We start from the raw sequence: 25,502 nt of genomic DNA on the forward strand, positions 1-25,502 counted from the left end.
CAAGTAAATCTCCCCTTGATGTCCTCAGCAAGAATAAGCTATAAGAGAGTACTACTATGTTTTTTTTTTTAATATCTGAAATTAAACACTAGCCTTCAAAGTCTTGGAATACAGGAATATAAGACAAAGGACTCTCAGAAGGAAATGTAGAGCAGAGAGTGGAAAGCAATGATTTCTTAGTGGAAATTATTTTCTTACATATAGACCTTTGGAGAGATGAACACAAGAAAGGAGACATAAAGCATTCTTAAATGTCAGTCTTTTTTTGGAAAGAGGTAATTTCTTGGTACTAATTTTTAACTAAAAATTTACTTAGTATTGGATTTACAGATTGCTGAGGATTCTATCTTCTTTGGATGTTACTACCGTTTTTATCATGTATGCTTTTATCACATACATATATTTGAATTAGTACCGAGTTGGTGTTATATAAAAGGTCATGCATGAGCCATGGTTCTAAGCCCCAGAGATGTCACTCTCCTGATATATAATGCAGAAACCATACTGTGATTTTTCAGTAAAGATGATGCACTTGCATACGTTACCTTTTGTTTAACAAAAATAGTAACTTATTTTCTTTAAGTTTGTTTGTTTCTTTTTTTATTTAATCTCTGCACCCAAGGTGGGCTCAAACTCACGACCCCCAGAGCAAGGGTTACATGCTCTTCCTGATTGAGCGTCAGGCACCCCAATAGTTACTTGTTTTCATTCAGCTTACCTAGTTATATTTTAACAATTCAGTATAACATAATAATATATTAATGTCCACGTGGATACAGCATAGAGAATTGTTCATTACCCCCGGTAGCTATATGCTTCGAGTTTTAGTAAAAAGATTGTTATTTTTATCATAGTAAAGTTTTAATCTAGATATGAATATTTAATTCTGAGGGGAAATTTAGTGGACTCATGGGAGGAAAAGGGATGAATGCCAGGGGGAGAACCTTATTTTTGTGGTTACAATAAGGGAAAAGTAGATAGAATTGTAAACAAAGACATATAATGATTAGATTTTTCACTTCTAACTCAAGTCTATCTCTCTACTAAATTAGATGAAATTCGTATTGCCTTTTATAATGGACAATTCTCTCATCTTAAAATATTTAGTAAGGCAATAATTATTTTAATAAACTTACATAGTCCTGAAATTACACAATGTTAATGGTTATGCTTTTTTATGCTATAGTTCAAAGAAATTTAGATTTACAAAGCAAATAAAAGCATACATTGTCATCAACTTTTAAAAATCTAAACATTAACTGTTTATGCTATTTCATAAAAATATTAAAACAATCTGAATTAAAATGTATTACCCAGTAACTAGCAAAGAGTGTATTTTTATGGTGTTTTGAACTGCAAGTTACTTTATAGGCTTTTGCTGTTTCTTGCATTCATATTAATTTTATTGGATTCAAAGCCCCCCTTTTAAATGCATGAGTTACGTGTAATTAATTCAACCACCCTAAAATAGAATCTTTGTCTGCTTTTAGAACCCTGTTCTTTGTGCAGTATCTTTACTGAATATATTTGCATGCAGTCCTTAGTCTATGACCTATACTATAAACAGAATTTGAACACATTGCTCAAAAGGATAGATGGAATTAATTTAAAATACATTAGATATTTTCAAAGATGGATTACTGCAGCATAGAAATACCTATGGAAAAAGGACTAGATATATTTTTTGAAATTGTATAAATAACACTCTTGATTTGTGGCACAAAGAAATGAGTTGTGGTAAGAAAGACAGAGAATGAAATTTGTACAACCAGGTCTCACTTAGCAGAATGAAAGTATTCTTCTAAATGTGGAAAATTAATTTTTAAAAAATCACATCTTAGTTTACACATAGTAGCAAAACCCACTTTTAAAAGAAAGTGTGTGCACACGGGGTGTGTGTGTGTATGTGTGTGTACACTTCTTTACCCAGTGCTTTGTATCTAGTCAGATGTGGTACAAATCAGCTTTAGGAAAAAAGCCTATAAAGTCTTTCTATGCATCTCCAAATCACAAATCTCAAATCCTAGTCTTGAAAGAGTTTTTATATAGCTTATATATAAAAAATACACTTGTGTATTTACATTGACATAGAAGTGACATACCACCTAGATCATGAGGGTGGTATTGGGAGAGATTTTCACAGAATTTTTTTACCTGGATTCAAAGCTCCATGAGGGCAGGTATTATTCAGTTTTGATCACTGAAATGTCCCAAACCTCTAGAACATGACAGCATACATAGTGAGCACTCAATTAATACTTGAATGAATGGACAGTTTGTAAATAATCACCCTGCTTATGTTTTAGATCGTAAAAATGAAAATTTATGCAGCTGTAAGTTATTTGTCTGATGCAATGGTGACAGAAGCCCAATATGCAGGTTCCTAAGGCAAGGGGTAATATCCTTCAATAAATTATTTCACTGTTAAGTGCTAAATTAGTGATAAAAGTAAACAGTTAACCAAGGTTAAATATTCTAAATGAGAATTTCCAGGCAAACATCTTATATTCTATATACCTCCCTACATAAACCATTCTGTGATTTACAAGGCATTTCCACATGAGGTAAATAAACAAGCTAATATGATTTATTATGAAAATTTATTTAACCAATCAATAAATACCTAGCAAATGCTTTTTTTCAGCACTGTGCTAAGTAGTGAGGATATAATTTATACGCATGACTGTCATGGTCCCTGTCCCATGGACATTTCCTTTTGTGACAGAAACAAATGAAACTAAGTAAACACATACATATGCACAATAAATTTGCCTTGTGATAAGTGTTTTGAACAAAATAAATGGAGACCGGGAGTTTGGGGTTTGAATATATTTGTAGGGGAGGCAATTTTGATGAGATGACATTTCAGCTGGGATCTGAAAGTTGTAAATTCAACTTAAAAAGGAACTTCCTCATTTGGGTGGGGTCTAAAATATCTCCATGGGTAGACATAGGTCCCACTGGGAGATGGAGAGGAGTGTCTACACCTTGGATGTACAGCAGTCGGTAGAGTTGGAAATTATTGCATCAAATAGTTAATGTCCATTTACCAAAGTGGAAACATTCCTGTCCTGTCAAGTAGTTATGATGAAGCACTTGTATTTTTTTTTCATATTGTCCAGTCAATATTTGGGATGTTAAAATAAATGCTTAATATAAAACAAAGAAATAGAATTTTGGTAATACCCAAACAAATGCAGTATAGTTTTAGAGATTAAGTTTGACTCTATTTCTATTTTTTATTTGATTTTTTTATTTTATACATGTTTCCCAGGATAGTCCACTGGTCTTACAGTCTGACAGGAATGTAACAGTGAATGCAAGAAATCACATGGGGCAGTTAACTGGACAGCTGACAGTAGGTGAGTGCTTTGGGGGTAAAGATTGCTCATACCATCTTACTCCATTTGAAGCTTTGTGATTGTGTGAATTGGGGAAAGTAAAAGTCTATTATTTTTCTAATATAAAACTAGACATCCTTTTTTAGTCCAATTATCTTGCATATGATTTGATTTTTCATAAGCTAATTATAGTTTCCTCTATTTGATAGTTCTTACTCTTGTCAATGTGTTCCTATGAGACAATTACATATATTTTGTTGTTATTACTCTTAAATTATGAAATGCACCATTTTTTTAACAAATATCTCCCTAGTGTGTGTTAAGTTATAGTAAACAGACTAAAACACATGAGATATAACATCATGTGGTCTACGTATCCTTTGTTTTAGGTAAATAATTTCCTAAGAGATATTGTCTGCTATTGTAAACTAGAAATGACATATTAGTTGAATATAATATATCTTAACATTTATCAATTACTTATAAATTTGGTGTTGAGATTACTTGTATTTTAAGCTTTATAGGCTTTGGAAGTTATAAATATAAGTTAATGATAAAATATTATTGTTTTCTCATATTGTCAAAAAATTAGCAATTCATTTTACATGGCATAATTATTTGACTCATTTTTATAAGAAAACAGGAAAATAAAAAGTCAGTGATAATTATGTAAAATAATAAAAAGATTTGTGTGTAACTGTCAAAATATATTTAAAATGCTCTATTTTTTGTGGGGCAATTACCTAATATTGATAATATATGTGTATATATAAAGTATATTATAAATAATAAATTACAATCTTGAGGAATGAGTTGTCTTTATCTTACTGAAAAATTAATGAGTACCTTAATACAAATGTATGTTTCTAATAGTTCTTTTTAAATTACACAAGAAGATGGCATTTGAAATGTGAGATTTATAAACATGAATTTGATTGTGTCTACTTCCTTTGTAGGTATATGAAACACTTTACAATATGCTACTTGCCTTTATGAAGCCAAAGATGCAATTATATCTTAGCAGATATGTATTTCCAAAAAATACAATGCACTTTATTTATAATAATTCAATTTTATTTTACATAATGTTCACATCATAAAAGTTAGTCACCAAAGTTGGTCACTAATCAACATTAGTTGAATACTGGAGGATAAAAATAAAAGGAGGATAAACTGAAAAGTTGAACAAGAAATAATATTAATGGGCAGAGCTGTTTTGTTTTACTTTTTTTTTTTTTCAGTAGTCTCCCTCATTTAAATTTCAGTCACAAGCAGTCATGTTTGGGAAATCCAAAATAGTTGCTGTGTGGTCCTGTGGTGTAAGCATGATAAGAAGGTCCATAATTCTACATCTATAACATTATCTCAGTAAAACATTAATAGTAATTGGATATTAAATAATTGGAATGTCATTGTTATAAATATTTACTTTTAAAATCTGCTTAGAGTCACAATGTTATGCTTCATCTAATATCTCATATATCATCATAATTCTCCTTATTTAATCCTCAGTAAATTTTGGAGAATAAATTTCACTCCCAGGAACTGCTAACTTTTATTGTCAGAATCATTGACTCATCTTGGATATTTTCATTTCCATTTATCAAGAATCAGTGACATATCCAAATTATATAGAAACCTTAATTACAATTTGTAATTTCTCATTTTTCTGTCTTTCTTCATTACTTCTTCAAAACTGAGAGTCATGGCTGCCTTCAATAAGTCTTACTATATGGTAATAAGACAGAGTGTTATTTGCAAGAAATTAAACAAAATGATATTAACACTTAGTACTAGTTTGCTTTTCATAATTCACATTTTGAGGATTAAACACCACATAAAATAAAAACAATTACAGACAGCTTCTGCAGCAGAGTTGACTTTTTGGTTTCTTCTGAGGTCTGAGGTGCTTGCCTTCATTGTCCAAGGGGATTTACAAGAGAGCCAGTCAGGGAGTGGGAGTCTTGAGGGGGCAGATGTGCCTCATTACTGGTTCTCTGCCTTTTCTAGTGGCTGTCAATTAGCTATATACACCTAAAATCAAATTCGTTTTATTTATGATGAGAAGATATGCTTGATGAGAACAATTAGGCACTGTAAGGAGATTCTGTAAGGAAAATATTTTTCTTTGATTTGTTTTCTCAGAATTTTGAGTCAATATACACTAATAATAAAGTCCTTATGATGAAACAACCATTTTTAAAATATTGTTAAGTTTATGAAGAGATAAAAAAATAAAATGTGCATTTATATAATTATATAAAAAATTAGTACATTCTTTATCCATGTGGAAGCTATTTGTATTGTATATAATGGTTAACTAAACCACATTGACCTTCCTGGTGTAAAGGTGTAAAGAGAAATGTGACTAATGACATGATCTCACTATGTTTAAGAAGAAACATCTGGGGTTTTTTATGGAAAACCAGGGGTTTTTTTTCTCACATACACTGAACAAAATGTACACGCTGTTTAATAGAAAGAAAACTGGATGATACAGTGTACACTATTTTTAGCAACTCTCCATCAAAAGAAGCATGATGCTTTAAGGAGTGGCCAACACTTTGGCCTGGTGCTTTAAGGAATGCTCAGAGCGCGACCACAAAGTGCCGTTAGATAAAATAATTGTGGGAGTAAGAAATAGGACATATTTACCAGTTCAGCGTAATTCAGTGTTAAAAATTTAGGTTTATCTGCCTATTAAGTATTCCTTATGATATATACTTCCGCCTGGGTTTGTCATTGGTCAGATGAAGTGAGAACCCAAAATGTTAGTGTTTGTCGCTGGGTCTTTTCAGTTCAGAAGTGAAGTGAACTGGTGATAAAATTGATATCCTTTAGTAAAACCTGAAGACCCTAAGACTCTTAACTGTGTCCATGCCCCTCTGCCCACCTCAATATATTTCCAACATCCAAGACAAGGAGGCAGGCAGACCACACACACACATGCGAGCGCACACACAGCACACAGGCTCCCCCATAGAATTGGTGTAAGGAAAATACTGGGAAAGAAAGCTAGCAGAACACTTAAATAAACATTTTGAGTCTGCTACTACACACCAAAGGATTGATTGAGATATCAGCATTTTATTCAATGCAATATGCTACAAGGTAATTTGAGTCTAGGAGCTTTTCTAAAAATATGTATTAGTCACCTATCATGGCAAAATAAACCTTCAGTAATGCAAGAAGTGAATAAAATCACATAATTTCTAAAATTATTCACATAATTTAATCATAATTTTAATAATAGCTATGTTACTATTAAGAATTTATTATACAATGTTTATTAGATAAGCCATGAGCATTTTTTAATGTTCCACAAATTTAAGTTAATCTATATATCTAAAGATTTATAGCCTGTCACAAAACACTCTTGCTAGAAAGGCACTTTGATTATGACTAATTATTATTATGATTTTTAAAAGATTTTATTTATTTATTTGACAGAGAGAGAGACAGCCAGCAAGAGAGGGAACACAAGCAGGGGGAGTGGGAGAGGAAGAAGCAGGCTCCCAGCAGAGGAGCCTGATGTGGGGCTCGATCCCAGGACTCTGGGATCATGCCCTGAGCCGAAGCCAGATGCTTAACGACTGAGCCACCCAGGCGCCCCTGGTTATGACTAATTATTAAGAGATGTTACAGAAAACCAAAAAATATCAGAACATAAGTTCAGTGAAAATTATTTTCAAAACACAAAAACATGTGGATTTTTCACTAATAACAATATTTTGTGGATAATTATGTGATTTATATATCAAAATGTTCTAGAAGAATATATTCACCTAGATACCATACTTTAGTCAGAAAGTAGTTTTAGAAAGTAATTGTATTTTAATAGTTTAAGAGCTTGGATTCTGGAGCCAACTAAATCCCAGGTCTGTCACTTCCCAGCACTGTGACCAGGTCACTCAGGGCATCCTCCATACTCTAGGCTTCCATGTGGATAGCATGAGTTTCCATCTCATAACAGTAGGTGTGAGAATTGAGTAAGTGAACAGATGTGAAGTACTTGGAATACTTCACATACATTGGAACACTTTACATGTATGTTAGTTATTGTAATTTTTATTAGATCTCTACGTATATAATTCTGTACAATTGGCCAAACCTGTTGGTTTTACTTTGCTTTCTATGAAATGAATATTATGCTGGATTATCTCCATTAAAAACATCTATTTTTACCTTTAGAGAGGAAATTAGTTAATGAATTCTCAGACCCATTGAATTCCCCACTATACACCAGTCCTGATAAAATGACATCTGATTTGATTTTTTGATATCTTAACCACAAATTATAAGTACATATTTTTCACTTAAAATGAAGAATGTAAATAAGCACAACTAGATCACCGTCATTGTTTTTATTCTTTCACCAAATTTTAGCTTATAAAAAGATATTTTTAAAGATTTTTAATCCACAAAATAATTCAACAAGTCCAATCAGTTTGTTTATTTTTGTCAAAACTAAACATCAGCATGTTTTGTCCCTAAATGAATGGAGAAAAATGTAGATGAGGGTTTTATAATAAATATTTAATGACCCCTAAAGTGACATGTAATCTTGCATTAAAGCAATTACTGTGAACACCTGGGAATCACTTAATTGACTGCAGATGGTGTAGGACATATAAAAAGTAGAAGGTTACAGATTATTCTCACGTACCAAATTTATGTTTTTTGTCATTGACTCATTTTTTTTAACTTAAAGAATGCTGTAATAGTCTGGGACAACTTAATAAGAATGAATATTTTATGTAAAATAGGCTGTGTAAATCTGGGAGAATAGATCAACGGAATACTTAGGTTGAGTATGGCACACACATTTTAAATGATCAAATGCATTGTCGATGTTTCAGAGCTCATTGTTAATATTAATTAAACTAATATTAATTAATCAATTTGAGAAAATACTACATCAAAGCAGATGACTGTGATATTAGGAGGAGGCTGACATTCGTAAAAATTAGGACGCTTAATCTGTGTAACTCAGGTGTAACAAGATTACAGTGTCTGAAGAAAAGACAATAGTGTGCATGTTTTGAAAAGTTTTATCATAGGAGTATTTCATTTTTTAAAAAATTTTGTTTCTTTGAGAGAGAGCATGTGAAGACGGGGTAGGGGGCGAGAAGGAGAGGTAGAGGGAGAAAATATTGAGCAGACTCCCTACTGAGTGGGGAGCCCAATGCAGGGCTCAATCTCATAACTCCAAGATCATGACCTGAGCCGAAATCGAGAATTGGATGCTTAAAGGACTGAGCCACAAAGGTGCCCCTCACAGGAGTATTTCATATCAATTGTTTGAACATCCTGAATCATGATACTACTTCTGTGGTGTTACTGTTTGTTATTACCTTAAAAACAGAAAAATGTGGGGCGCCTGGGTGGCACAGCGGTTGGGCGTCTGCCTTCGGCTCAGGGCGTGATCCCGGCATTGTGGGATCAAGCCCCACATCAGGCTCCTCCGCTATGAGCCTGCTTCTTCCTCTCCCACTCCCCTGTTTGTGTTCCCTCTCTAGCTGGCTGTCTCTCTCTCTGTCAAATAAATAAATAAAATCTTAAAAAAAAAAAAAAAAACAGAAAAATGCATTGTCTCAAATATTCAATTAAATTCTCAAGTATTTGTAGTGTTAGATATGCAGAATCAAAGAATACTAGGATTTTTCTTCCTGAAGCCTAGACCAAATTCTGAAATGGATGGTTTGGCTAGTCATTTCCAACCCTTGCTAGCTTCTCTCCTCCTTCTCCTTCCAGGTACTCCATGCCCGAGTCTGATCAATCGTAGTTCTATGAGGCCAGCTCCACTTAAGAGTGCTCTGTGTTATGGTTCTAAAGACCATCCCTGCAGGGTGTTGGCCTCTACTTCTCAAGACCATGTGTAGCTAATCCACTAAAATTGTCAGTGGATACTAATGCTTTGATTGATACAAAAACATCTTTGAACTTTCTCCCCTTCCAGGCAACATACATGTTTCAAACTAAGATCTTTGGTAATAATGCCTATAGGTGTCAAAGAAATACGTCTGATCTTGAGTATTTAGGAATGAGGGTAATAGGATAAAGTGAGAAATGGTGGTTTCATTAAGACATTTTGAAAAGTGCATACTCCTCAATCAGCTTTACCTAAGCCAGTCCATCTCTTTATATGATGATTAAAGGAGATAATATAGATTTTTTTCAATAAATTTAATGCAAGAACTCATTAAGTATTTCTAACTGTATAACAGAGGAAAACAGTAAAGAGATGAATAACCATTTTATTCTATGATTACATAAAGTTATTCAAAATGTGCTATGACTATAGCTCACTGTTTAAATTTTAATATTAATATTGTGATAAAATAAAAATGATATATTACAGAGTTTGTGAAAGATAAAATGAGAATGAAGTAAACAAAATAGCAAAAGAGTGGTTCCTGACTTCATATTTTATATATTTAATTAGCATTATAACTATATGACTTATCTAAAATTAATGACTCTCTAATTTATACACTGGACCGACCTTTGTTTATAATGAGGCTTCCTTTGTGGAAACTCAGAATTATAGGTGCTTTGAGTTTCATACATAATTGACTTAATGAACATGCAGTTTTGTGTTGGTCTTAATAAGAAACTTATCTTCAGAAATTTGGTTAATTGGGCACACTGTTCACAAATGTAAGGTTATGGGACTAATTATTGAAAAACATCTGGTGGTAGGAAGCTAAATAAAATTTAAGGATTCGTATGTGCACGGAAGATCATTTACTTCAGTATCAGGAGCCCTAGATGAGGTCTCAGCCAAGCCCATAGCTATAGAACAATGCTAATTGCCTGGTCGTGGAATAGAGGAGATATACCATGGAGGGCCGTTACATCTATGATGGTCTAGGCCTGTTAACTACATAAGCTTTTTTCTTTTGTCTCACTTTGGATTAAGTATCTATTCTTATGTGTAGTCTTGGAGAAATTACAAGTCAGATAATGCATAATCAGAAAAAGAAAGCTGGGAATAGAAAAGAAAGGTGGGAATAGAAAATTGAGTAGAGGAAGAAGGAAAACTGAAGAGCAGTTCTTCTGTTTCTAGGTATTTATTGGACTCCTGACAACATACTCCTCATAATGAGGAAACAGTATTGCCAAAATCTTTTAAAATTACTTTGAGTTTGCTATCAATCCATTAATCAGCATTCTGTGGTTAAAGTATATAATCAACTCTGGGTCCACTTGCAACCTTTTCCACAATAGTATCTGTAGATATTTTGTCATGTATTTGCCTGAAATTAAGAATATCTAATTCTATACGTTCCCTTCATGTATTGATCCAATTTTGACATGGTTTGTTTTAAATCTTCCATTCTGAGATCACATGTGTGCTGCTTTGTTTTCTAAATGCTCACAAACACATCGGTCTAATGCATTTTAAAATTCCATCCTCCTTTGGGGCACCTGGGTGGCACAGCGGTTAAGCGTCTGCCTTCGGCTCAGGGCGTGATCCCAGTGTTATGGGATCGAGCCCCACATCAGGCTCCTCCGCTATGAGCCTGCTTCTTCCTCTCCCACTCCCCCTGCTTGTGTTCCCTCTCTCGCTGGCTGTCTCTATCTCTGTCGAATAAATAAATAAAATCTTTAAAAAAAAAAAAATAATAAAATAAAATAAAATTCCATCCTCCTTTACACCTTCCCCTTTAAAGAATGAAAGCATGTTAATAACTCATAACTTTTGGAAACTATCTACTCTCATGTCATAACATTCAGAAAAAAATCTCATTTCTAATCTTACATTATTTTTGCCAGTCTTTATCATTTTATAAAAATTACTGAAAATAACTCATATACCGTCATGTAAGTTTTTCTGGGGGGTGGATAGGGCAGATCGTTCTAAAAGAACAATTTGTCTTCCTAAGTTCTCAATATTGAATCTCCTTATTCTCTACATCCAAAGCCTGATTTCTTAGCATTTTGAACCACTTTTAAGTGACTCAGTAAATTTATCAGCACCTATGCCACATTGGAGAATTGTGAGTAAATATATGTGGAGAATAAACCCTTCAATATTATATACTAAGACTTTAATCATACATATTTTCTCATTAAAAGCTCTGAGAAGTCATAAACCATAATAATTACAATTATTTTTTAAAAAGGTATAGACAATACGAAGTGCTAGAATGGATGTAGAGGTACTAGAACTCTCATACACTGCTGCTGCTGGGAAGGCAAAACGATACGGCCACTCCGAAGAAGTTTGCTTATTTCCTGTTTAGCCATACCTCGGAAATATTGCAGGCTTGTTTCCGGACTACTACAATTAAGTTGAATATCGCAGTAAAGCAAGTCAAACGAATGTTTTGGTTTCCCAGTACAGATAAAAGCTCTGTTTATTTTGTAGTTTATTAAGTGTGCAATAAAATGTCTTTAAAAAAGTGTACATACCTTAATTTAAAAAGTACTTTAGTTAAAAAAAAAAGTACTTTATTGCTAAAAAATACGAACCATCATCTGAGCTTTCAATAAGTCATAATCTTTTTGATGATGGAAGGTTTTGCCTAGATGTTGATGGCTACTGACTGATCTGTGTGCTGATTACTAAAGGTTAAAGTGGCATTTTCTTAAAATAAGATAGCAATGAAGTTTCATCCTTTTGTGAACGATTTCTTTGTACCATCTGACGCTGTTTGATAGCATTTTACTCAAGTAGAGTTTCTTTCAAAATTTGAAATCTTCACAAACCCTGCTGCTGCTTTATCAGCTAAGTTTATGGAATATTCTAAATCCTTTGTTGTCATTTCAACAATCTTCACAGCCTCTTCACCAGATGAATAGTCCATCTCCAGAAACCATCCATAAGAAGCAACTCCTCATCCATTCCCTTGCTGTTTCTACCACATCCGCAGTTACTTCCTTTCACTGAAGTCTTGAAACCCTCAAAGTCATCCATGAGGGTTGGAATCAACCTCCAAACTCCTGTTAATATTGATATTTGGACCTCTTCCCATGAATCACAAGTGCTGTTAATGACATCTAGACAGGTGAAAACTTTCTGGAAGGTTTTCAATTTACTTTGCCAGATCCTTCAGAAGAATCACTAGGCATGGCAGCTACAGCCTTACAAAACGTATTTCTTAAATAATGAGGCTAAAAGTTTAAATTACTCCTTGATCCACAGGTACAGAATGGATATTGTGTTAGCAGGCATGAAAACAACATTAATCTCATTGTACATCTCCATCAGAGGTCTTGGGTGACTATGTGCATTGTCAATGAGCAGTATTATTTTGAAAGAACTCTTTCCTTCTAAGAAGTAGGTCTCAACAGTGTGCTTAAAATATGCAGTAAACTGTGTGGTAAACAGATGTGCCATTACCTAGGCTTTGTTGTTCCATTTATAGAGCATAGGCAGAGTAGATTTAGTATAATTCTTAAGGGCCCTAGGATTTTCAGAATGGTAAATGAGCATTGGCTTCCACTTAAAGTCACCAGCTGCATCAGCCCCCAACAAGAGATAGACTCAGTCTTTCCTTTGAAGCTTTGAAGCGAAGTATTGACCTGTCCCCGCCTTGATATGAAAGTCCAAGATGGTGTCTTCTTCCAGTAGAAGGCTCTGTAATCTACACTGAAAATCTGTTGTTGAATATAACCACCTTCATGAATTATCTTAGTTAGATCTTCTGGTTAACTTGCTGCTTCACCTTGCACTTTTGTGTTCTGGAGATGGCCTCTTTCTTTAAACCCTGTGAGCCAACGTCTGCTAGCTTCCAGCTTTTCTTCTGCAGCTTCTTCACGTCTCTCAGCCTTCATAGAACTGAAGGAGTTAGGGCCTTGTTCTGGATTAGCTTTTGGCATAAGGGAATATCGTGACTGATTTGATCTTCTGTCCAGACCACTAAAACTTTCTCTATATCAGCAAGAAGACTCTTTTGCTTTTTTATCATTCATGTGTTCACTGGAATAGCACTTTTAATTTCCTTCAAAAACTTTTCCTTTGCATTCACATCTTGGCTAAGTGGTACAAGAGGCCTAGCTTTCAGCCTTTCTCGGCTTCCAGCGTGCCTTCCTCACTCAGCTTAATCATTTCATGTTTTGATTTGAAGTGAGAGATATCTGACTTTTTCTTTCTCTGTAACACTTGGAGGCCACTATAGGTTATTAATCGGCCTAATTTCAATGTTGTTCTACCTCAGGAAATAGAGGCTTGAGAAGAGGAAGAAAGGCCCATCAGTGGAACAGTTAGAACACATGCATTTATTAAGTTCTTTGTAGTAATGGGCATGGCTTGTGGCACCCCAAAACAATTACAGTAGTAACATCAAAGATCACTGATCACAGATCACCATAACAAATATAATGATAATGAAAAAGTTTGAAATATTGTGAGAATTATCAAATTGTGACAGAGACACAAAGTTTAAGTAAATGCTGTTTGAAAAATGGCGCCGATATGCTTGCTCCTGAAGCAGGGTTGCCACAATTCTTCAATTTGTAAAGAAGGCGATACCTGCAAAATACAATAAAGTGAAACCCAATAAAACAAAGTATGCTTGTAAAGTTAACAAGCTCACACAGATATTATTAAATTACTTTAGGAAACTTTTGCTAAGTCTTTGGTAAATGTCTAATTACATTTCTTTCTCAGGTATCAGGAAATGTATAATAAATGATCATTTGCTGCCAAGATACTTACTAATTTTATTGAAATAACTGAATCCTCCTTATTGATATAAGGTGAGTTTAGATTAGTCTCATTTCATTTTCGTTCTCAAGATTAATTATTTGCCAAAAATATTCCAGCTAGCACCATCTTCACCAAAGCCTGCCCCATCTGTTTTTATGTCATCTATATTCTTTATCTAAGTTGTATGATATGCTTCTTTAACATATCAAATGTAAGTGGATAACTCCCAAACTGACCCCTCTAGCATTTCCTGTCTTCTTCTTCAAGCCCAAGAAACTAACAAACCAACTGTTTTTTGGCTGTCTACCTGCAGACCATACTGATCTCCAACTCAACATAAATTTACCACTGGGTACTCTGAAGAGGCTAATGAATAATATGTATCTGCTCAGCTTTTAGTTTTAAAAGATGGTGGTAGTTGGGTTTCCTTTTAACACTATGCTGAATATTTATAGTTATTTTTTTAATTTAATGAGACAAATCAGCTTCCCTTTAAAAATTGCCTCCTGTTTCTGTTTTCTCATCCATAGTAAGCTGATCATTTGAAATAGTCCATAACTGTTCTTTGAATGCAACACTAAATAGGTCACCTCTGCTTTTGAATAACCTCCTTAAAGCTCAATGAAAATAGAAATTAGCTATGGTATTTGTTGAAATCATGTTGATAACAAAGGGAACAAGATGAGTGCAAACAATGTGAAACTACTGAAAATTAAACATACTCCACTAAATAAAGTTTATGGTTCTTAAGAGTAAGTAATTTCAAAGGAAAATGTGTTTTGAATATAAAAGGAAGAGATGCTTCAAAAGGCTGATTTAGTGTCAAATAGAAGTTCATGAGGCCATTGGCTGAGCATAGAAAATGAACATCAAATGTGCCTCTTCAAAATAAACCAAAGGATTTTCCTTACGTGCAGAATATTTAATGGATTGAGGAAAATGTTGGTAGGGTCACAGTATAAATAACAAGAATAAATCATTTTGAAAGAGAATCTCATAAGTGCTTCAAAGAAAGAATATTATGTGACATTAGAAATAACTTAATGATGACTATGATCTTGAATGGGCTTTTTGGCCTCCTTCCATTCTCTCTATATCATGCCTCTTCCCTCCACTGGTCATTTTATAATTTTCATGGTAACAGTATAAAACCTTTTCTGTGTCAGAACTTCAGTAGATCTAAATTTATACTTTTTCTTTCTTTCTGTGTAGCAAATATAATCAGAGGAACCAAAATAAATATCATTTTAGTGTAACTGAGCTTTTGCTTATAATTATATTTCAAGAAGTGCGAGGCTACATAACATATATTACACACTGACCCTGAGTTTTGACACAAAGCCAGGGAAGGCACAATTAGAAAGTTTAAATACTTTTCCACCTCACTCTTTCTGCATCTCTCTAGCCTTCAGAGCTGGATATATTTCCTCTGCACCTGCTACAAGGTATATACCCACCATGGTCCCTTATCTGTTGACAAAAATACTAAAACTTACTAAAGTGTTACCATTGATTCTATTCTGTCCTTGGTATTTCCATCCCCTGGTATATCTATTTATGAATGTATTAAAGTAACAATTATCTACTTTGTCAGGAAAAATAGTTTTCATGTGGAAGAACTAGGTTTAAACTTGACAAGTTAGCCAGGTTCGTATTGTATCCTTTTCAATGTAAGTACAAAATTTTGGGATGTTATTTGTGATGAAGAGTCACTTTAAAAGTTTGACCTCAGAGTAGCACAATAATATTAAAGACATACTTTCTGATGTAAATTAGAAATAAATGGATGAATGGGAACAAGTACAGTGTGTCTAGAGCATGAAAGTATATTTTTAAAATATGTGTCTTAGTTTGGATTTCCTGGAAACAGAGATTGCCAGCTGGGTGCAAGAGTGTATAGGAGAGGGGTTTTGAAAGAACACTTGTAAGAAAATGAGGAAGGTGGGAACACAGAACTGGGGAGGGGAAGAAGCTGACCCTGAATGTCCTATAAATAAGGCCTCAGCTGATCCTTGGAGGAAAATCAGAAATCCAACTGCTGCCGAGAGTTCGGCGTGAGTTCAGAGGGTCCTGGGAAGCAGAAAAGTATCAGAGTAAAGACTGTGAGCCCTGGGTCCAGACTACATGAGTTCGAGTTGCTCGCTATCACTTACCAGCTGTGTGATTTGGGCAAGTTAGTTAACCTCTTTGTGCCTGAGTTTCCTAACTGTAAAATGAACATAATGATAATACTTGGCCTTGTGCAGTTATTTTGATAACGAGTTGATGTTATTCAAGCTTCTAGCACGTTTTAAGCATGATAGAAGTGTTAGCTGCTATCATTTTTAGTGGTAGTAGAAGTAGTTTCTTAATGCGAGAACAGGCAGAAGATAATCTTAACCCAGAATTACCCTAATTTATATTGGTTGATTGGATGATCACTCAAGGTAACATTTAATTGTAGCATCTTAAGTTTATTAGGTGTTATCACTTGATTTATCGGCATAGGCAGGTGCTTCCATGTGTCATGACATTCCTGAGATTGCTGCTGGGCGATAAGCACAATTAAATTACCCGTAGCATCTGGCCCTTTAACCAGTCACTGACAGGACATTAAGGTTTTATATTTGTTCCCTCTTAGTGTCCTGACATTCCAACAGCTTATTAATTTTGGTAAAAATATACTATTCTTGATGTGAATGCTTTAGATAAACATAAAAATAAGTAGTGACTTTAATGCCTTTTATTAATTGCATTATTTTACATTGATATTTATTTAATATCTACATTAAGAAAATCTGAACTCTGTAATATGCATTTTTATTTATTGAAGTTATCAGTTCCCTCAGAGTTCACTTACAAATGTAAGCCAATTCCAATGAAAATACCAATGCATATTTTACAACCTGATGAAATAGCTCCAAAAAATATCATTTAAATGAAAAACCAAAAGAATTTTAATATGAATATATCAAATATTATAAGCACAATAAATAATACAGTTTGGGATTAGAAAGATCAAGAGAAATAGAACAGGATATGAAACCAAGAGAGACACCATGTATCTACAATAGTTCAGTATAAGATAGATATTCTTTCCAACTGATGAAGGTATGAGAGGGGGATTACTTATTAAATAATTGAAGTTGACGTAGTTGCTTAACAATTTAGAGTTGCTTTAACAATAAAGTTAAATCTCGATGTCTTTATACCATAAAAACAATGAACTGATGATGGTGTAAAGGTTTTATTTTAAATTTGAAACAAATCCTGGAAAAATATATCAGAAGAGCTATCTGATCATGTGCGGGAAGGTCTTCCAGTGTGTAGTCTACATCAGAAGCTACAGAAGAAAAGATTGATTTACATGCATGAAAGTTAAAATTTTTCTGAAGGCTAATATTCTCATCAACAAAACTGAAGTACTCTAAGTATCAACTAAAGTACCATCTCAGTTGAACTTCTGAAGGCTCCCAGTAGCTGGTACCAGTACTCTCAGCATCTTTGAAGATTCCTGTTGTATTTTCTCCAATCCCTTCTGGTTTTGAGTCCCTTCCAGTTGGAATCCACACTGGATCAACTAACTGTGGGACTGTATCTACATAGTTGTAAGAATTTAATCAATCAATGTGTGTAAAACATGAAGCATGATACCTACTAAGTAGAAACCACTCTGTGCTAGCTATTGCTGTTATTATTTTTCTTCCAGTGAATTAGTTCAGTAGTTTTATTTATTTAACAATTATTAATTGGGTGCCACCATATAACAGGGACTGTGGTAGGAATGGAGATACGATGGTAAGCAGATACAACAATGGTTGCCTGTAGCAGGAACTACAGATGTTAATCAATCATAAAATCACGTCTAAATGTGATCGGTGCAAAGAAAGCATTTAGTAATACATAGATTGTCTTCCAACATATTCTTTCCTAGTTCAGAACTACAGGTTTTGCCAGTAGTTGACCAAATCCTCTTTACCGGGTTTTACACACATATACACACATACACACAATGACGCATGCACATAAGACATTGATTATACACACTACCTTATGAGAAGAAAATTGCATTTTCATTTGTTGGCCTTTTTTTCCTTCAAAGCTCCCAGCCTCTTTCTTTTATGAGCTCCCTCTTCTTGGGCTTCTTCTTGAAATTCAATTTTCTGTTCTATAGTAGGCAGACCAAATGAATCCTTTACTTCTACTTGATTCTTGACCTCCCTGCCCATGGCCAAATGCTAATGAATATACTATCTTAACAATTACAACATCCACACCAACATAAGATAACATACAGATGTGTTTTCCTTTTTTGTTTTGTTTCCCACACCTTGAGATGGTGGAAATGGCCACATTTGTGTCTTTAATCAGATTGAGGAAGCTTCCTTCTACTTTGCACCTTTTTAAAATAAATAATCAGGAGATTTTAAATGTTCTGAAATAGTTTTTTATTCATCTATTAAAAGAAGATATTTTTTTTCCTTTATTCTACCATTGGGGGAATTACATTGATCTTTTAAACTTTGATACATAACTGTTCCACCACAACATTCTCTTGTGCTACGTCTTATAGCCCCTACTTTTCTATTGTCATATTTTGCTGACTAGAATGGTTCAAACTACAGAGAATGAGTGGTGAGGGCCAACATACTTACCTTGTCACTGATTATAGGACAAGAGCATTCAGTCTTTCACTGTTCTGATGTTAGGTATAAGCTTTATTTCAAGTTGAAGACATTCCCTTTACTTCTAGTTTGCTGAGAGTTCTTATCATGTAGGGATGTCAGACTTTGACAAATATTTTTTTCTTCATCAACTGATGTGATCTTATGACTTATCCTCTTTATGGATTACATTGTTTTTTGAAAGTTCAAATAGCCTTGCACAACTGGAATAAAATTCCACTTGGTGATGGGACAGAATTATTTGTATATGTTGCTGGATTTTGTTTGCTAATATTTTGTTGAGGATATCTGCATTTAAGTTGCTAAGAGATCTTGCACTCTAGTATTTTGTTGTTGTTGTTTGCTTGTGTGTAGGAGTTTTTGTTTGTTTTTTACTATCTTTGGCTGGATTTGGTATCAGGGTAAATATCAACTTGATGGAACAAAGTAGGAAGTATGCGCTCCTTTTTTTTTTTTTTAAGATTTTATTTATTTATTTGACAGAGAGAGAGACAGCCCAATGTGGGGCTCGATCCCAGGACCCCGGGATCACGCCCTGAGCCGAAGGCAGATGCTTAATGACTGAGCCACCCAGGCGCCCCTCCTTTTTAAATTTTTTTTAAAGAATGTGTAGAAATCATCCAGGCTAGAATATTTCTTTTGGGGGAGATTTTAATTTCATTTAGCATTATGGAACTATCCAGGTTGTCTTTTTCATCTTGCTTTGCTTTTGGTGGTGGGTGCATTTTGAGAAGTTGGTTTATTTTTTCTAAGTGTTCAAATTTATGAGCATGGATTTGTTCATTGTGTTATCTTATTAACATTTTAATGACTACGACATCTGTAGTGATATCCCCTGTTTAATTCCTGATATTGGTTATTTGTGCTTTCTCTCTTTTTTATCTTTTTCAGTTTTGAGAGTGTATTACCGTTTGTTTTTTCTTTTCTTTTCAAAGAAGTAGCTTTGGATTTACCGATTTTCCCTATTGCTTCCCTGCTTTCAAGTTTGTTGATTTCTGTTATCTTTATTATTTCATTCTTGTTGTTTTGGATTTATTTTACCATTTTTTCCTAATTTCCTTAGATAGGAATTTAGATTATGATTTCAGTACTTTCTGTTTTCGCATAGTTAGTTTATAGTACTGGAAGCCTTCTCTTGTGCTTGCTTTAGTGCTGATGTTATTTTTTTTATTTTTAATATATTCTATGTTCATTTTCATTCAGTTCTGTATGTTTTTAATTTTCTGAGACTTCTTTGACCCAGGAATAATTGATAAATGTGATAATTTTTAAGTATTTGTCAATTTTCCTGCTGTCTTTCTATTATGACTTATAGTTTGATTCCGTTATAAACTGAAAACATATTCCATACATAAATAAATACGTTAAATTTGTTAAGATTTATTGTAGGACCCAAGATGTGGTGAAGGAACACACACTTTTGGCGAAGGTTCCTTGGGCACTTGAAAATAATGTGTATTTAAATTTTGCTTGGTGAAGTGTTCTATATATGCCAATTATTTGATGGTGTTCTTCAGTTTTTCTGTATCTTGCTAATTTTCTGTCCTATAGTTCTGTTAGTTGCAGAGAGCATAGTGTTATAGTCCTGAACTATAATTAGTGGATTTCACTATTTCCTCCCTCAACTCCAGCAGTTTTCGTTTCATGTATTTTGAAGATCTGTTGTTTGGTGCAGACAGGCTTGTGATCTCTGTCTTCATAGTGGAGGGTTCCTTTTATCATTGTGAAATGTAGTGCCCACCCCATGGTGTAATGATTTGCACTCTGGACTTTGACATATCTCTTATTGTTCCAGTAATATTCTTTACTCTGAAGTCTTATCTGATGCTCATACAGACATACTGGTTTTTGGTTTTATTTTTATTAGCAGATGTATATTTTCCATCTACATATGGTATTACCTTGAAATTATGTTTTTGTAGACAGCATATAGTTGAATCTTTTTTAAAGTCCATTCTGCCAGTCTCTATTTTTAAAATACACTTTTAAATTTTAAAACAGTCCTTTATTTACAAAATTATTAGAAAAATAACACACGGAGTTCCTATGTACGACACAACCACTTTCTCCTATTATTAACACCTTACATTAATATGGTATATTTGTTATAAATAGTGAACCAGTGTACATTATCACTAGCTAAGAAACATATTTTATTCAAATTCATTAGGAATTTTTGTCCTTAATGTCCTTTTCCTGTTATAGGATTTCATCAGAGATACTACATAACATTTAGTAGATAAGTCTCTGTAGGCTTCTCTTGGTTGAGACAGTTTCTCAGATTTCTTTGCTTTTGATGATCTTGACAGTTTTGAGCAGCACTGTTCTGCTGTTTTGTGGATTGTCCTTCAATTGGGAATTGTCCGATGTTTCTCTCATGATTACAGTAGGCTTATGTGTTTGGGGGAGAAAGAAGTGTCATTGTCATCACACCATATCAAGGGCACATACAAGCAGCCCATCTTCTTAATGATAATTTTGCTCACCTGGTTGAGGTAGTGTCTGTCAGGTTTCCCCATTGTAAAGTTACTCTTTTCCCTTTGCCTTTGTTCAGTCATTTATTTGTAGTAGTATGGACAAATGAATATTATATTTTTATACTTTGGGTTATGAGCCAGTATTATTTTTTTGTTTCTTTGTTTTGATTTTTTGTTTTGTTTTGTTTTGTCAGACAGTTGCAGCTTCAGCCATTGGGATATCTTTTAGTTGGCTCCTGTATCTTGTATCATTTATTTATTTATCTATTTATCTATTTATTTATTTATTTATTTATTTTTAAGTAGGCTTCATGCCCAACGTGGAGTCCAATGCAGGGCTTGAATTCACAACCATGAGATAAAGACCTTAGCCGAGATTAAGAGTCCGATGCTCAAGCAGCTAAGCCAGCAGGTGCCCCAAGTATCCTATATCTTTTGACATACTCCCATAATTGTGGCTTTGTTTTGTGTATGCATGTATGTTTTTGTTTTGGTTTGGTTGGTTTGGTTGTTTGTGTACTTTAATATTTTCAGTCACTATGAGATGCTCCAGGCCTAACTAGTGTATTTCCTGCCCTAGTCCTAGAACCAGCCATTTTTCCAAGGAGTTCTGGTTCTTTTATTCTAATACCAGAATGGTATTAAAAAAAAAAAAAAGATCTTGGCATTAAGTGTACTCATTACTACTGGAGTGTCGTGGCTCTAAGTCCTCTCGGGGAGCTATTTGGAGATATGCCACACATGTATCTATAAATATGTCTATGTGTAAACATCTTTATTTACATTAAGTTAAAACTGAGTTCATTCTGATGTTTCCCACTCTAGTCATAGCCTTATGGATTATTTTAACCTCCTTTTTTTTTTTTTTTTTTTTTTTTTTGTTAATCTGTAATCTAGTACTCCAACAATGAAAGACCTGGTTTTCCCTATGTGCCATCCATTTATTACTTGTTCAATTCCAACATGAATGTGTAGTGGTTTCAGGATTGTTAACTTGTGCTCCCAAAGGAAAAACAAAAATATCCGCTACAATAATCTGCAGTGTGTAGATCCCATTTCCTTTTGTCTTACAGGCTCCACTCACTTCCAGAGACAAAGGTCACACCTTCCCCCATCCCCCTTACAGAGGTTATTTCGTACATTTGTAGTACATTTAGAGTCTTTTGTCACAGTAAGTATTCAATCCTAGAATTCCCTGATCTTCTAAATGTTTTTTTTTTTAATTTGAATACATTAAGGTTACTCCCTTCTTCATAAAGGCCCATGGGGTTTGACAAATACTTAATGTCTTGGATTTGCCATTATAGGATCATACAAAGTATTTCCACACCCTTCAGAAATCTCAGGTAGTTTTCCTATTCTACGCTCCCCACAAACAAATCAAACTCTTGGCAGCCACTTATCTGTTTAACTTGTCTACAGATTTGCTTCTTTCCAGAACATGTAATTGTAATCACACATTATGTAGCCTTTTTAGACTGGGCTCTTCACTTAACAGTAAGCATTTAAGATTCAGCTATGTGTTTTCACTGCTTGATAGTTCTTTTTATCACTGAATAATATGCCATTGTAAAGATGTACCGGTCTCTGGCTTTTGATTGGTGTATTTAGACCATTTCAAATTTAATCACTTCTTGATGTGTTAGGTCTTAAGTCTACCATTTCATTATTTACATTCTGTTTGTTGCCTCTGTTTTTTGTTCCTTTGTTTTTCTCTTCTCTTACCCTCTTACAGGTTACTTGATCATTTTTTAGTGATTCCATCTTGATTTCTTTCTAGTGTTTTTGAGCATATTCTTCTATACAATTATTTTACTGATTACAGTAGATATTACCATGTACAAACAAAACATTTATCAGACCCTAGTGATATCAACATTTTTTACCACTTAACATAAAATATTAAAATCTTGCTTTCATTTAGGTCTTGTTACCCTTTCCACTTCTTAAATGTAATTATCTTCAGTATTTTATTCACATAGAGTGAGCACTATATCAAATTGTCAAATAATTATTTTCAACAATCAAATATGATTTAAGAAGCTCACGAAGAGAAGAAAATCTGTTGGTTTTTGTTTTATGTTTATCTCAGCCTATTGTTAGTAATGCTATCAGATAGGAATGCCTGGGGGCAGTGGCCTGGGCCCATACTACTTATGGAAGCCCCCACAGACATTTCCATACCACATCAAAGCCAATATTTTGGCTGGAGTGGCCTTTGTGGTTCTTATTGTGATCGCAAGATGCGCCTCAGCAACAGCCATCGTCAGGGAACTTTGAAAACACAAGGTTTATTACTCACAAGTGTTGAAGGGTACACAGCACACCCAGGGTCACACAGTGAGGTCACAGCACACACAGGGTCACGCAAGTGGTCAGTCATCTAGGGCTTTTAAAAGGGGAGTTTCATGGATGGGATGGCCTGGCTCTTTATCCAGTTGTGTAGCTGGCAGTATGTTTATTTGAGATGCATGTCTTTGAAATGGACACCTTGCCAATCAAAAGGTTCATGTCAGGTACTTACATTACATATTTTCTCGATTCTGTTGTTTTTCTTTCTTTGCTGAAGTTCCAAGCCGCCTTCTCATATTATAGCGTATCTACTTGAAAAGGTTCCTTTACTTTTTGTTAAGGCTAGATCTGGTGGTGGCAAATTCTCTAATGTTTTCTTACTTTTGTTTGTTTGTTTTTTGTATTTTGTCTGAGGGTATATTTATTTTCCCTTCACTCCTCAGGTATAGTTTTACCAGATACAGAATTTGAGGTTGACAGTTATTTTGTGTCAGCCCTTGGATAATGTCGTGCCTCTTTCTTCTGTTCTCCGTGGTTTCAGATGAGAAATTAGTTCTCCTAAAGGTAGTACATCCTTTCCCTCTGGTTGCTTTCTAGCCTTTTTCATCTTTAGTTTTCAAAAACTTAATTACCATATGCCACATATATTTCTTGGTTTTTATTCTGTTTAACTTCTTGAATTTGTAGCTTATATCTTTCCCCAAATTTGGGAGCATTTCATCCATTATTTATTTAATTCCCTCATTTTTTTTTTTTTTTTTTGTCCCTCATTGTTTCTCCTTGCCTTCCAGCACTCTGATCATACAAATGTTAGATCTGTTATTATTGTCCCACAGTCCCTGAGAATGTGTTTACCACTTTTGGTGGGTTTTTTTTTTTCTGATATTCTAATTAAGTATTTATTGATCCATCCTGAAGTTCATTGATTATGTCTTCCATACCACTCCACTCAGCCCATCCAGCATTTTTTTTTTTATTTTCATTATCATAGTTCTTAGTTTTATAATTTCCATTTGGTTCTGTATCATAGCTTCTATTTTTTTGCCTCAATTTTCTATTTTTTTTTCAGGAGAATTTGTAATTCCTTGTTGAAGCAATTTCATTATGACTGCTTCAGAATTCTTGTCCATTAATTTGGACATCCAGTTCATCTCATTACTGGCTTCAGTTGATTATCTTTTCTTGTTTGAGTTGCGATTTCCCTGCTTCTTGGTATGATGAGGAATTTCCAGTTGCATTCTGGACATTATGTATGTTATCTTTCTTGCTTCCATTTAAACCTTCTATTTTAGCAAGCAGTCACCGTGTTTAGGTTTAGTGTGTAAGTTCTGATCTACTTTGAGGGATGTGCTTTCAATGACAATGTGGTTACTGAGTCCTCGCTATGTTTTCTGGCCTGCTTCCTTTGTTTTTTCCTCTTGGCTCCACTGAAACTCTTGCTTGATCCCTACTGGTATCACCTGAGGGGACAGAAGCACTTTTCTGGGTCATTCAGTGTACACAGATAAGGGGTTGGAGATGCCAGGCACTCGGGATAGAGAGTAGTTCGCTTGGCCTGTTTTCTGGCTGTCTATTGCTTCTCAGGCTTTTCCTGCAGTCTCTCCTGTCCTACCAGGAAAAGGAAGAGCCACCTTCTGCTTCTTGGGGAAAGATCAAGAAATGGCAGTTCTGAGTTGCCTTTTGTTGGTAGGCCTGGTTCCCCCTCTGCTGCAGGATGGAAGGATGGAGAGACTTGGCTATTACAAAGTAAGGAAAACTCTAAACAATACAGAAATAATGAATATAAGGAAGAGCCACTATACTAGGATTGAGATAGATCACCCAAAAGAGAACTTCCCACTCCTGCACCCCAAGACTGAGACCCAGAACTTGATGGAGAGGGCACAGCTGTGGTTCACTGGATGGCAGAGAAGTCATTGCAGTGAAGCTTCAGTGGTACTTTTGGACATTTCCCTCTTGATCTTGTGGGAGGAGTACCCTTTAGGATAGGTGCTAGGGAATGCTGTTCACAGGAAGATGTCTCATCTGAGGACCTTTGCTATGAAATTATTTGGGGAGGGTATGGGGGCGT

At 34.5% G+C, this 25,502-nt stretch overlaps 1 protein-coding gene across 3 annotated transcripts in view; it reads left to right on the top strand.

Moving 5' to 3' along the window:
* SGCZ (sarcoglycan zeta) overlaps positions 1–25,502 on the top strand; it is a 439,013-nt gene that overhangs the window by 329,827 nt on the left and 83,684 nt on the right. For all 3 annotated transcript variants that reach the window (XM_008710886.2, XM_040643327.1, XM_040643326.1), the window contains one exon: positions 3,275–3,362. In XM_008710886.2, coding sequence (XP_008709108.2) covers positions 3,275–3,362 — 88 coding nt within the window. The remainder of the gene's footprint in view (positions 1–3,274; positions 3,363–25,502) is intronic.

This window comes from Ursus maritimus, unplaced genomic scaffold (genome assembly GCF_017311325.1).
Source record: "Ursus maritimus isolate PB19 unplaced genomic scaffold, ASM1731132v1 scaffold_28, whole genome shotgun sequence".
Classification (NCBI taxonomy): domain Eukaryota; kingdom Metazoa; phylum Chordata; class Mammalia; order Carnivora; family Ursidae; genus Ursus; species Ursus maritimus.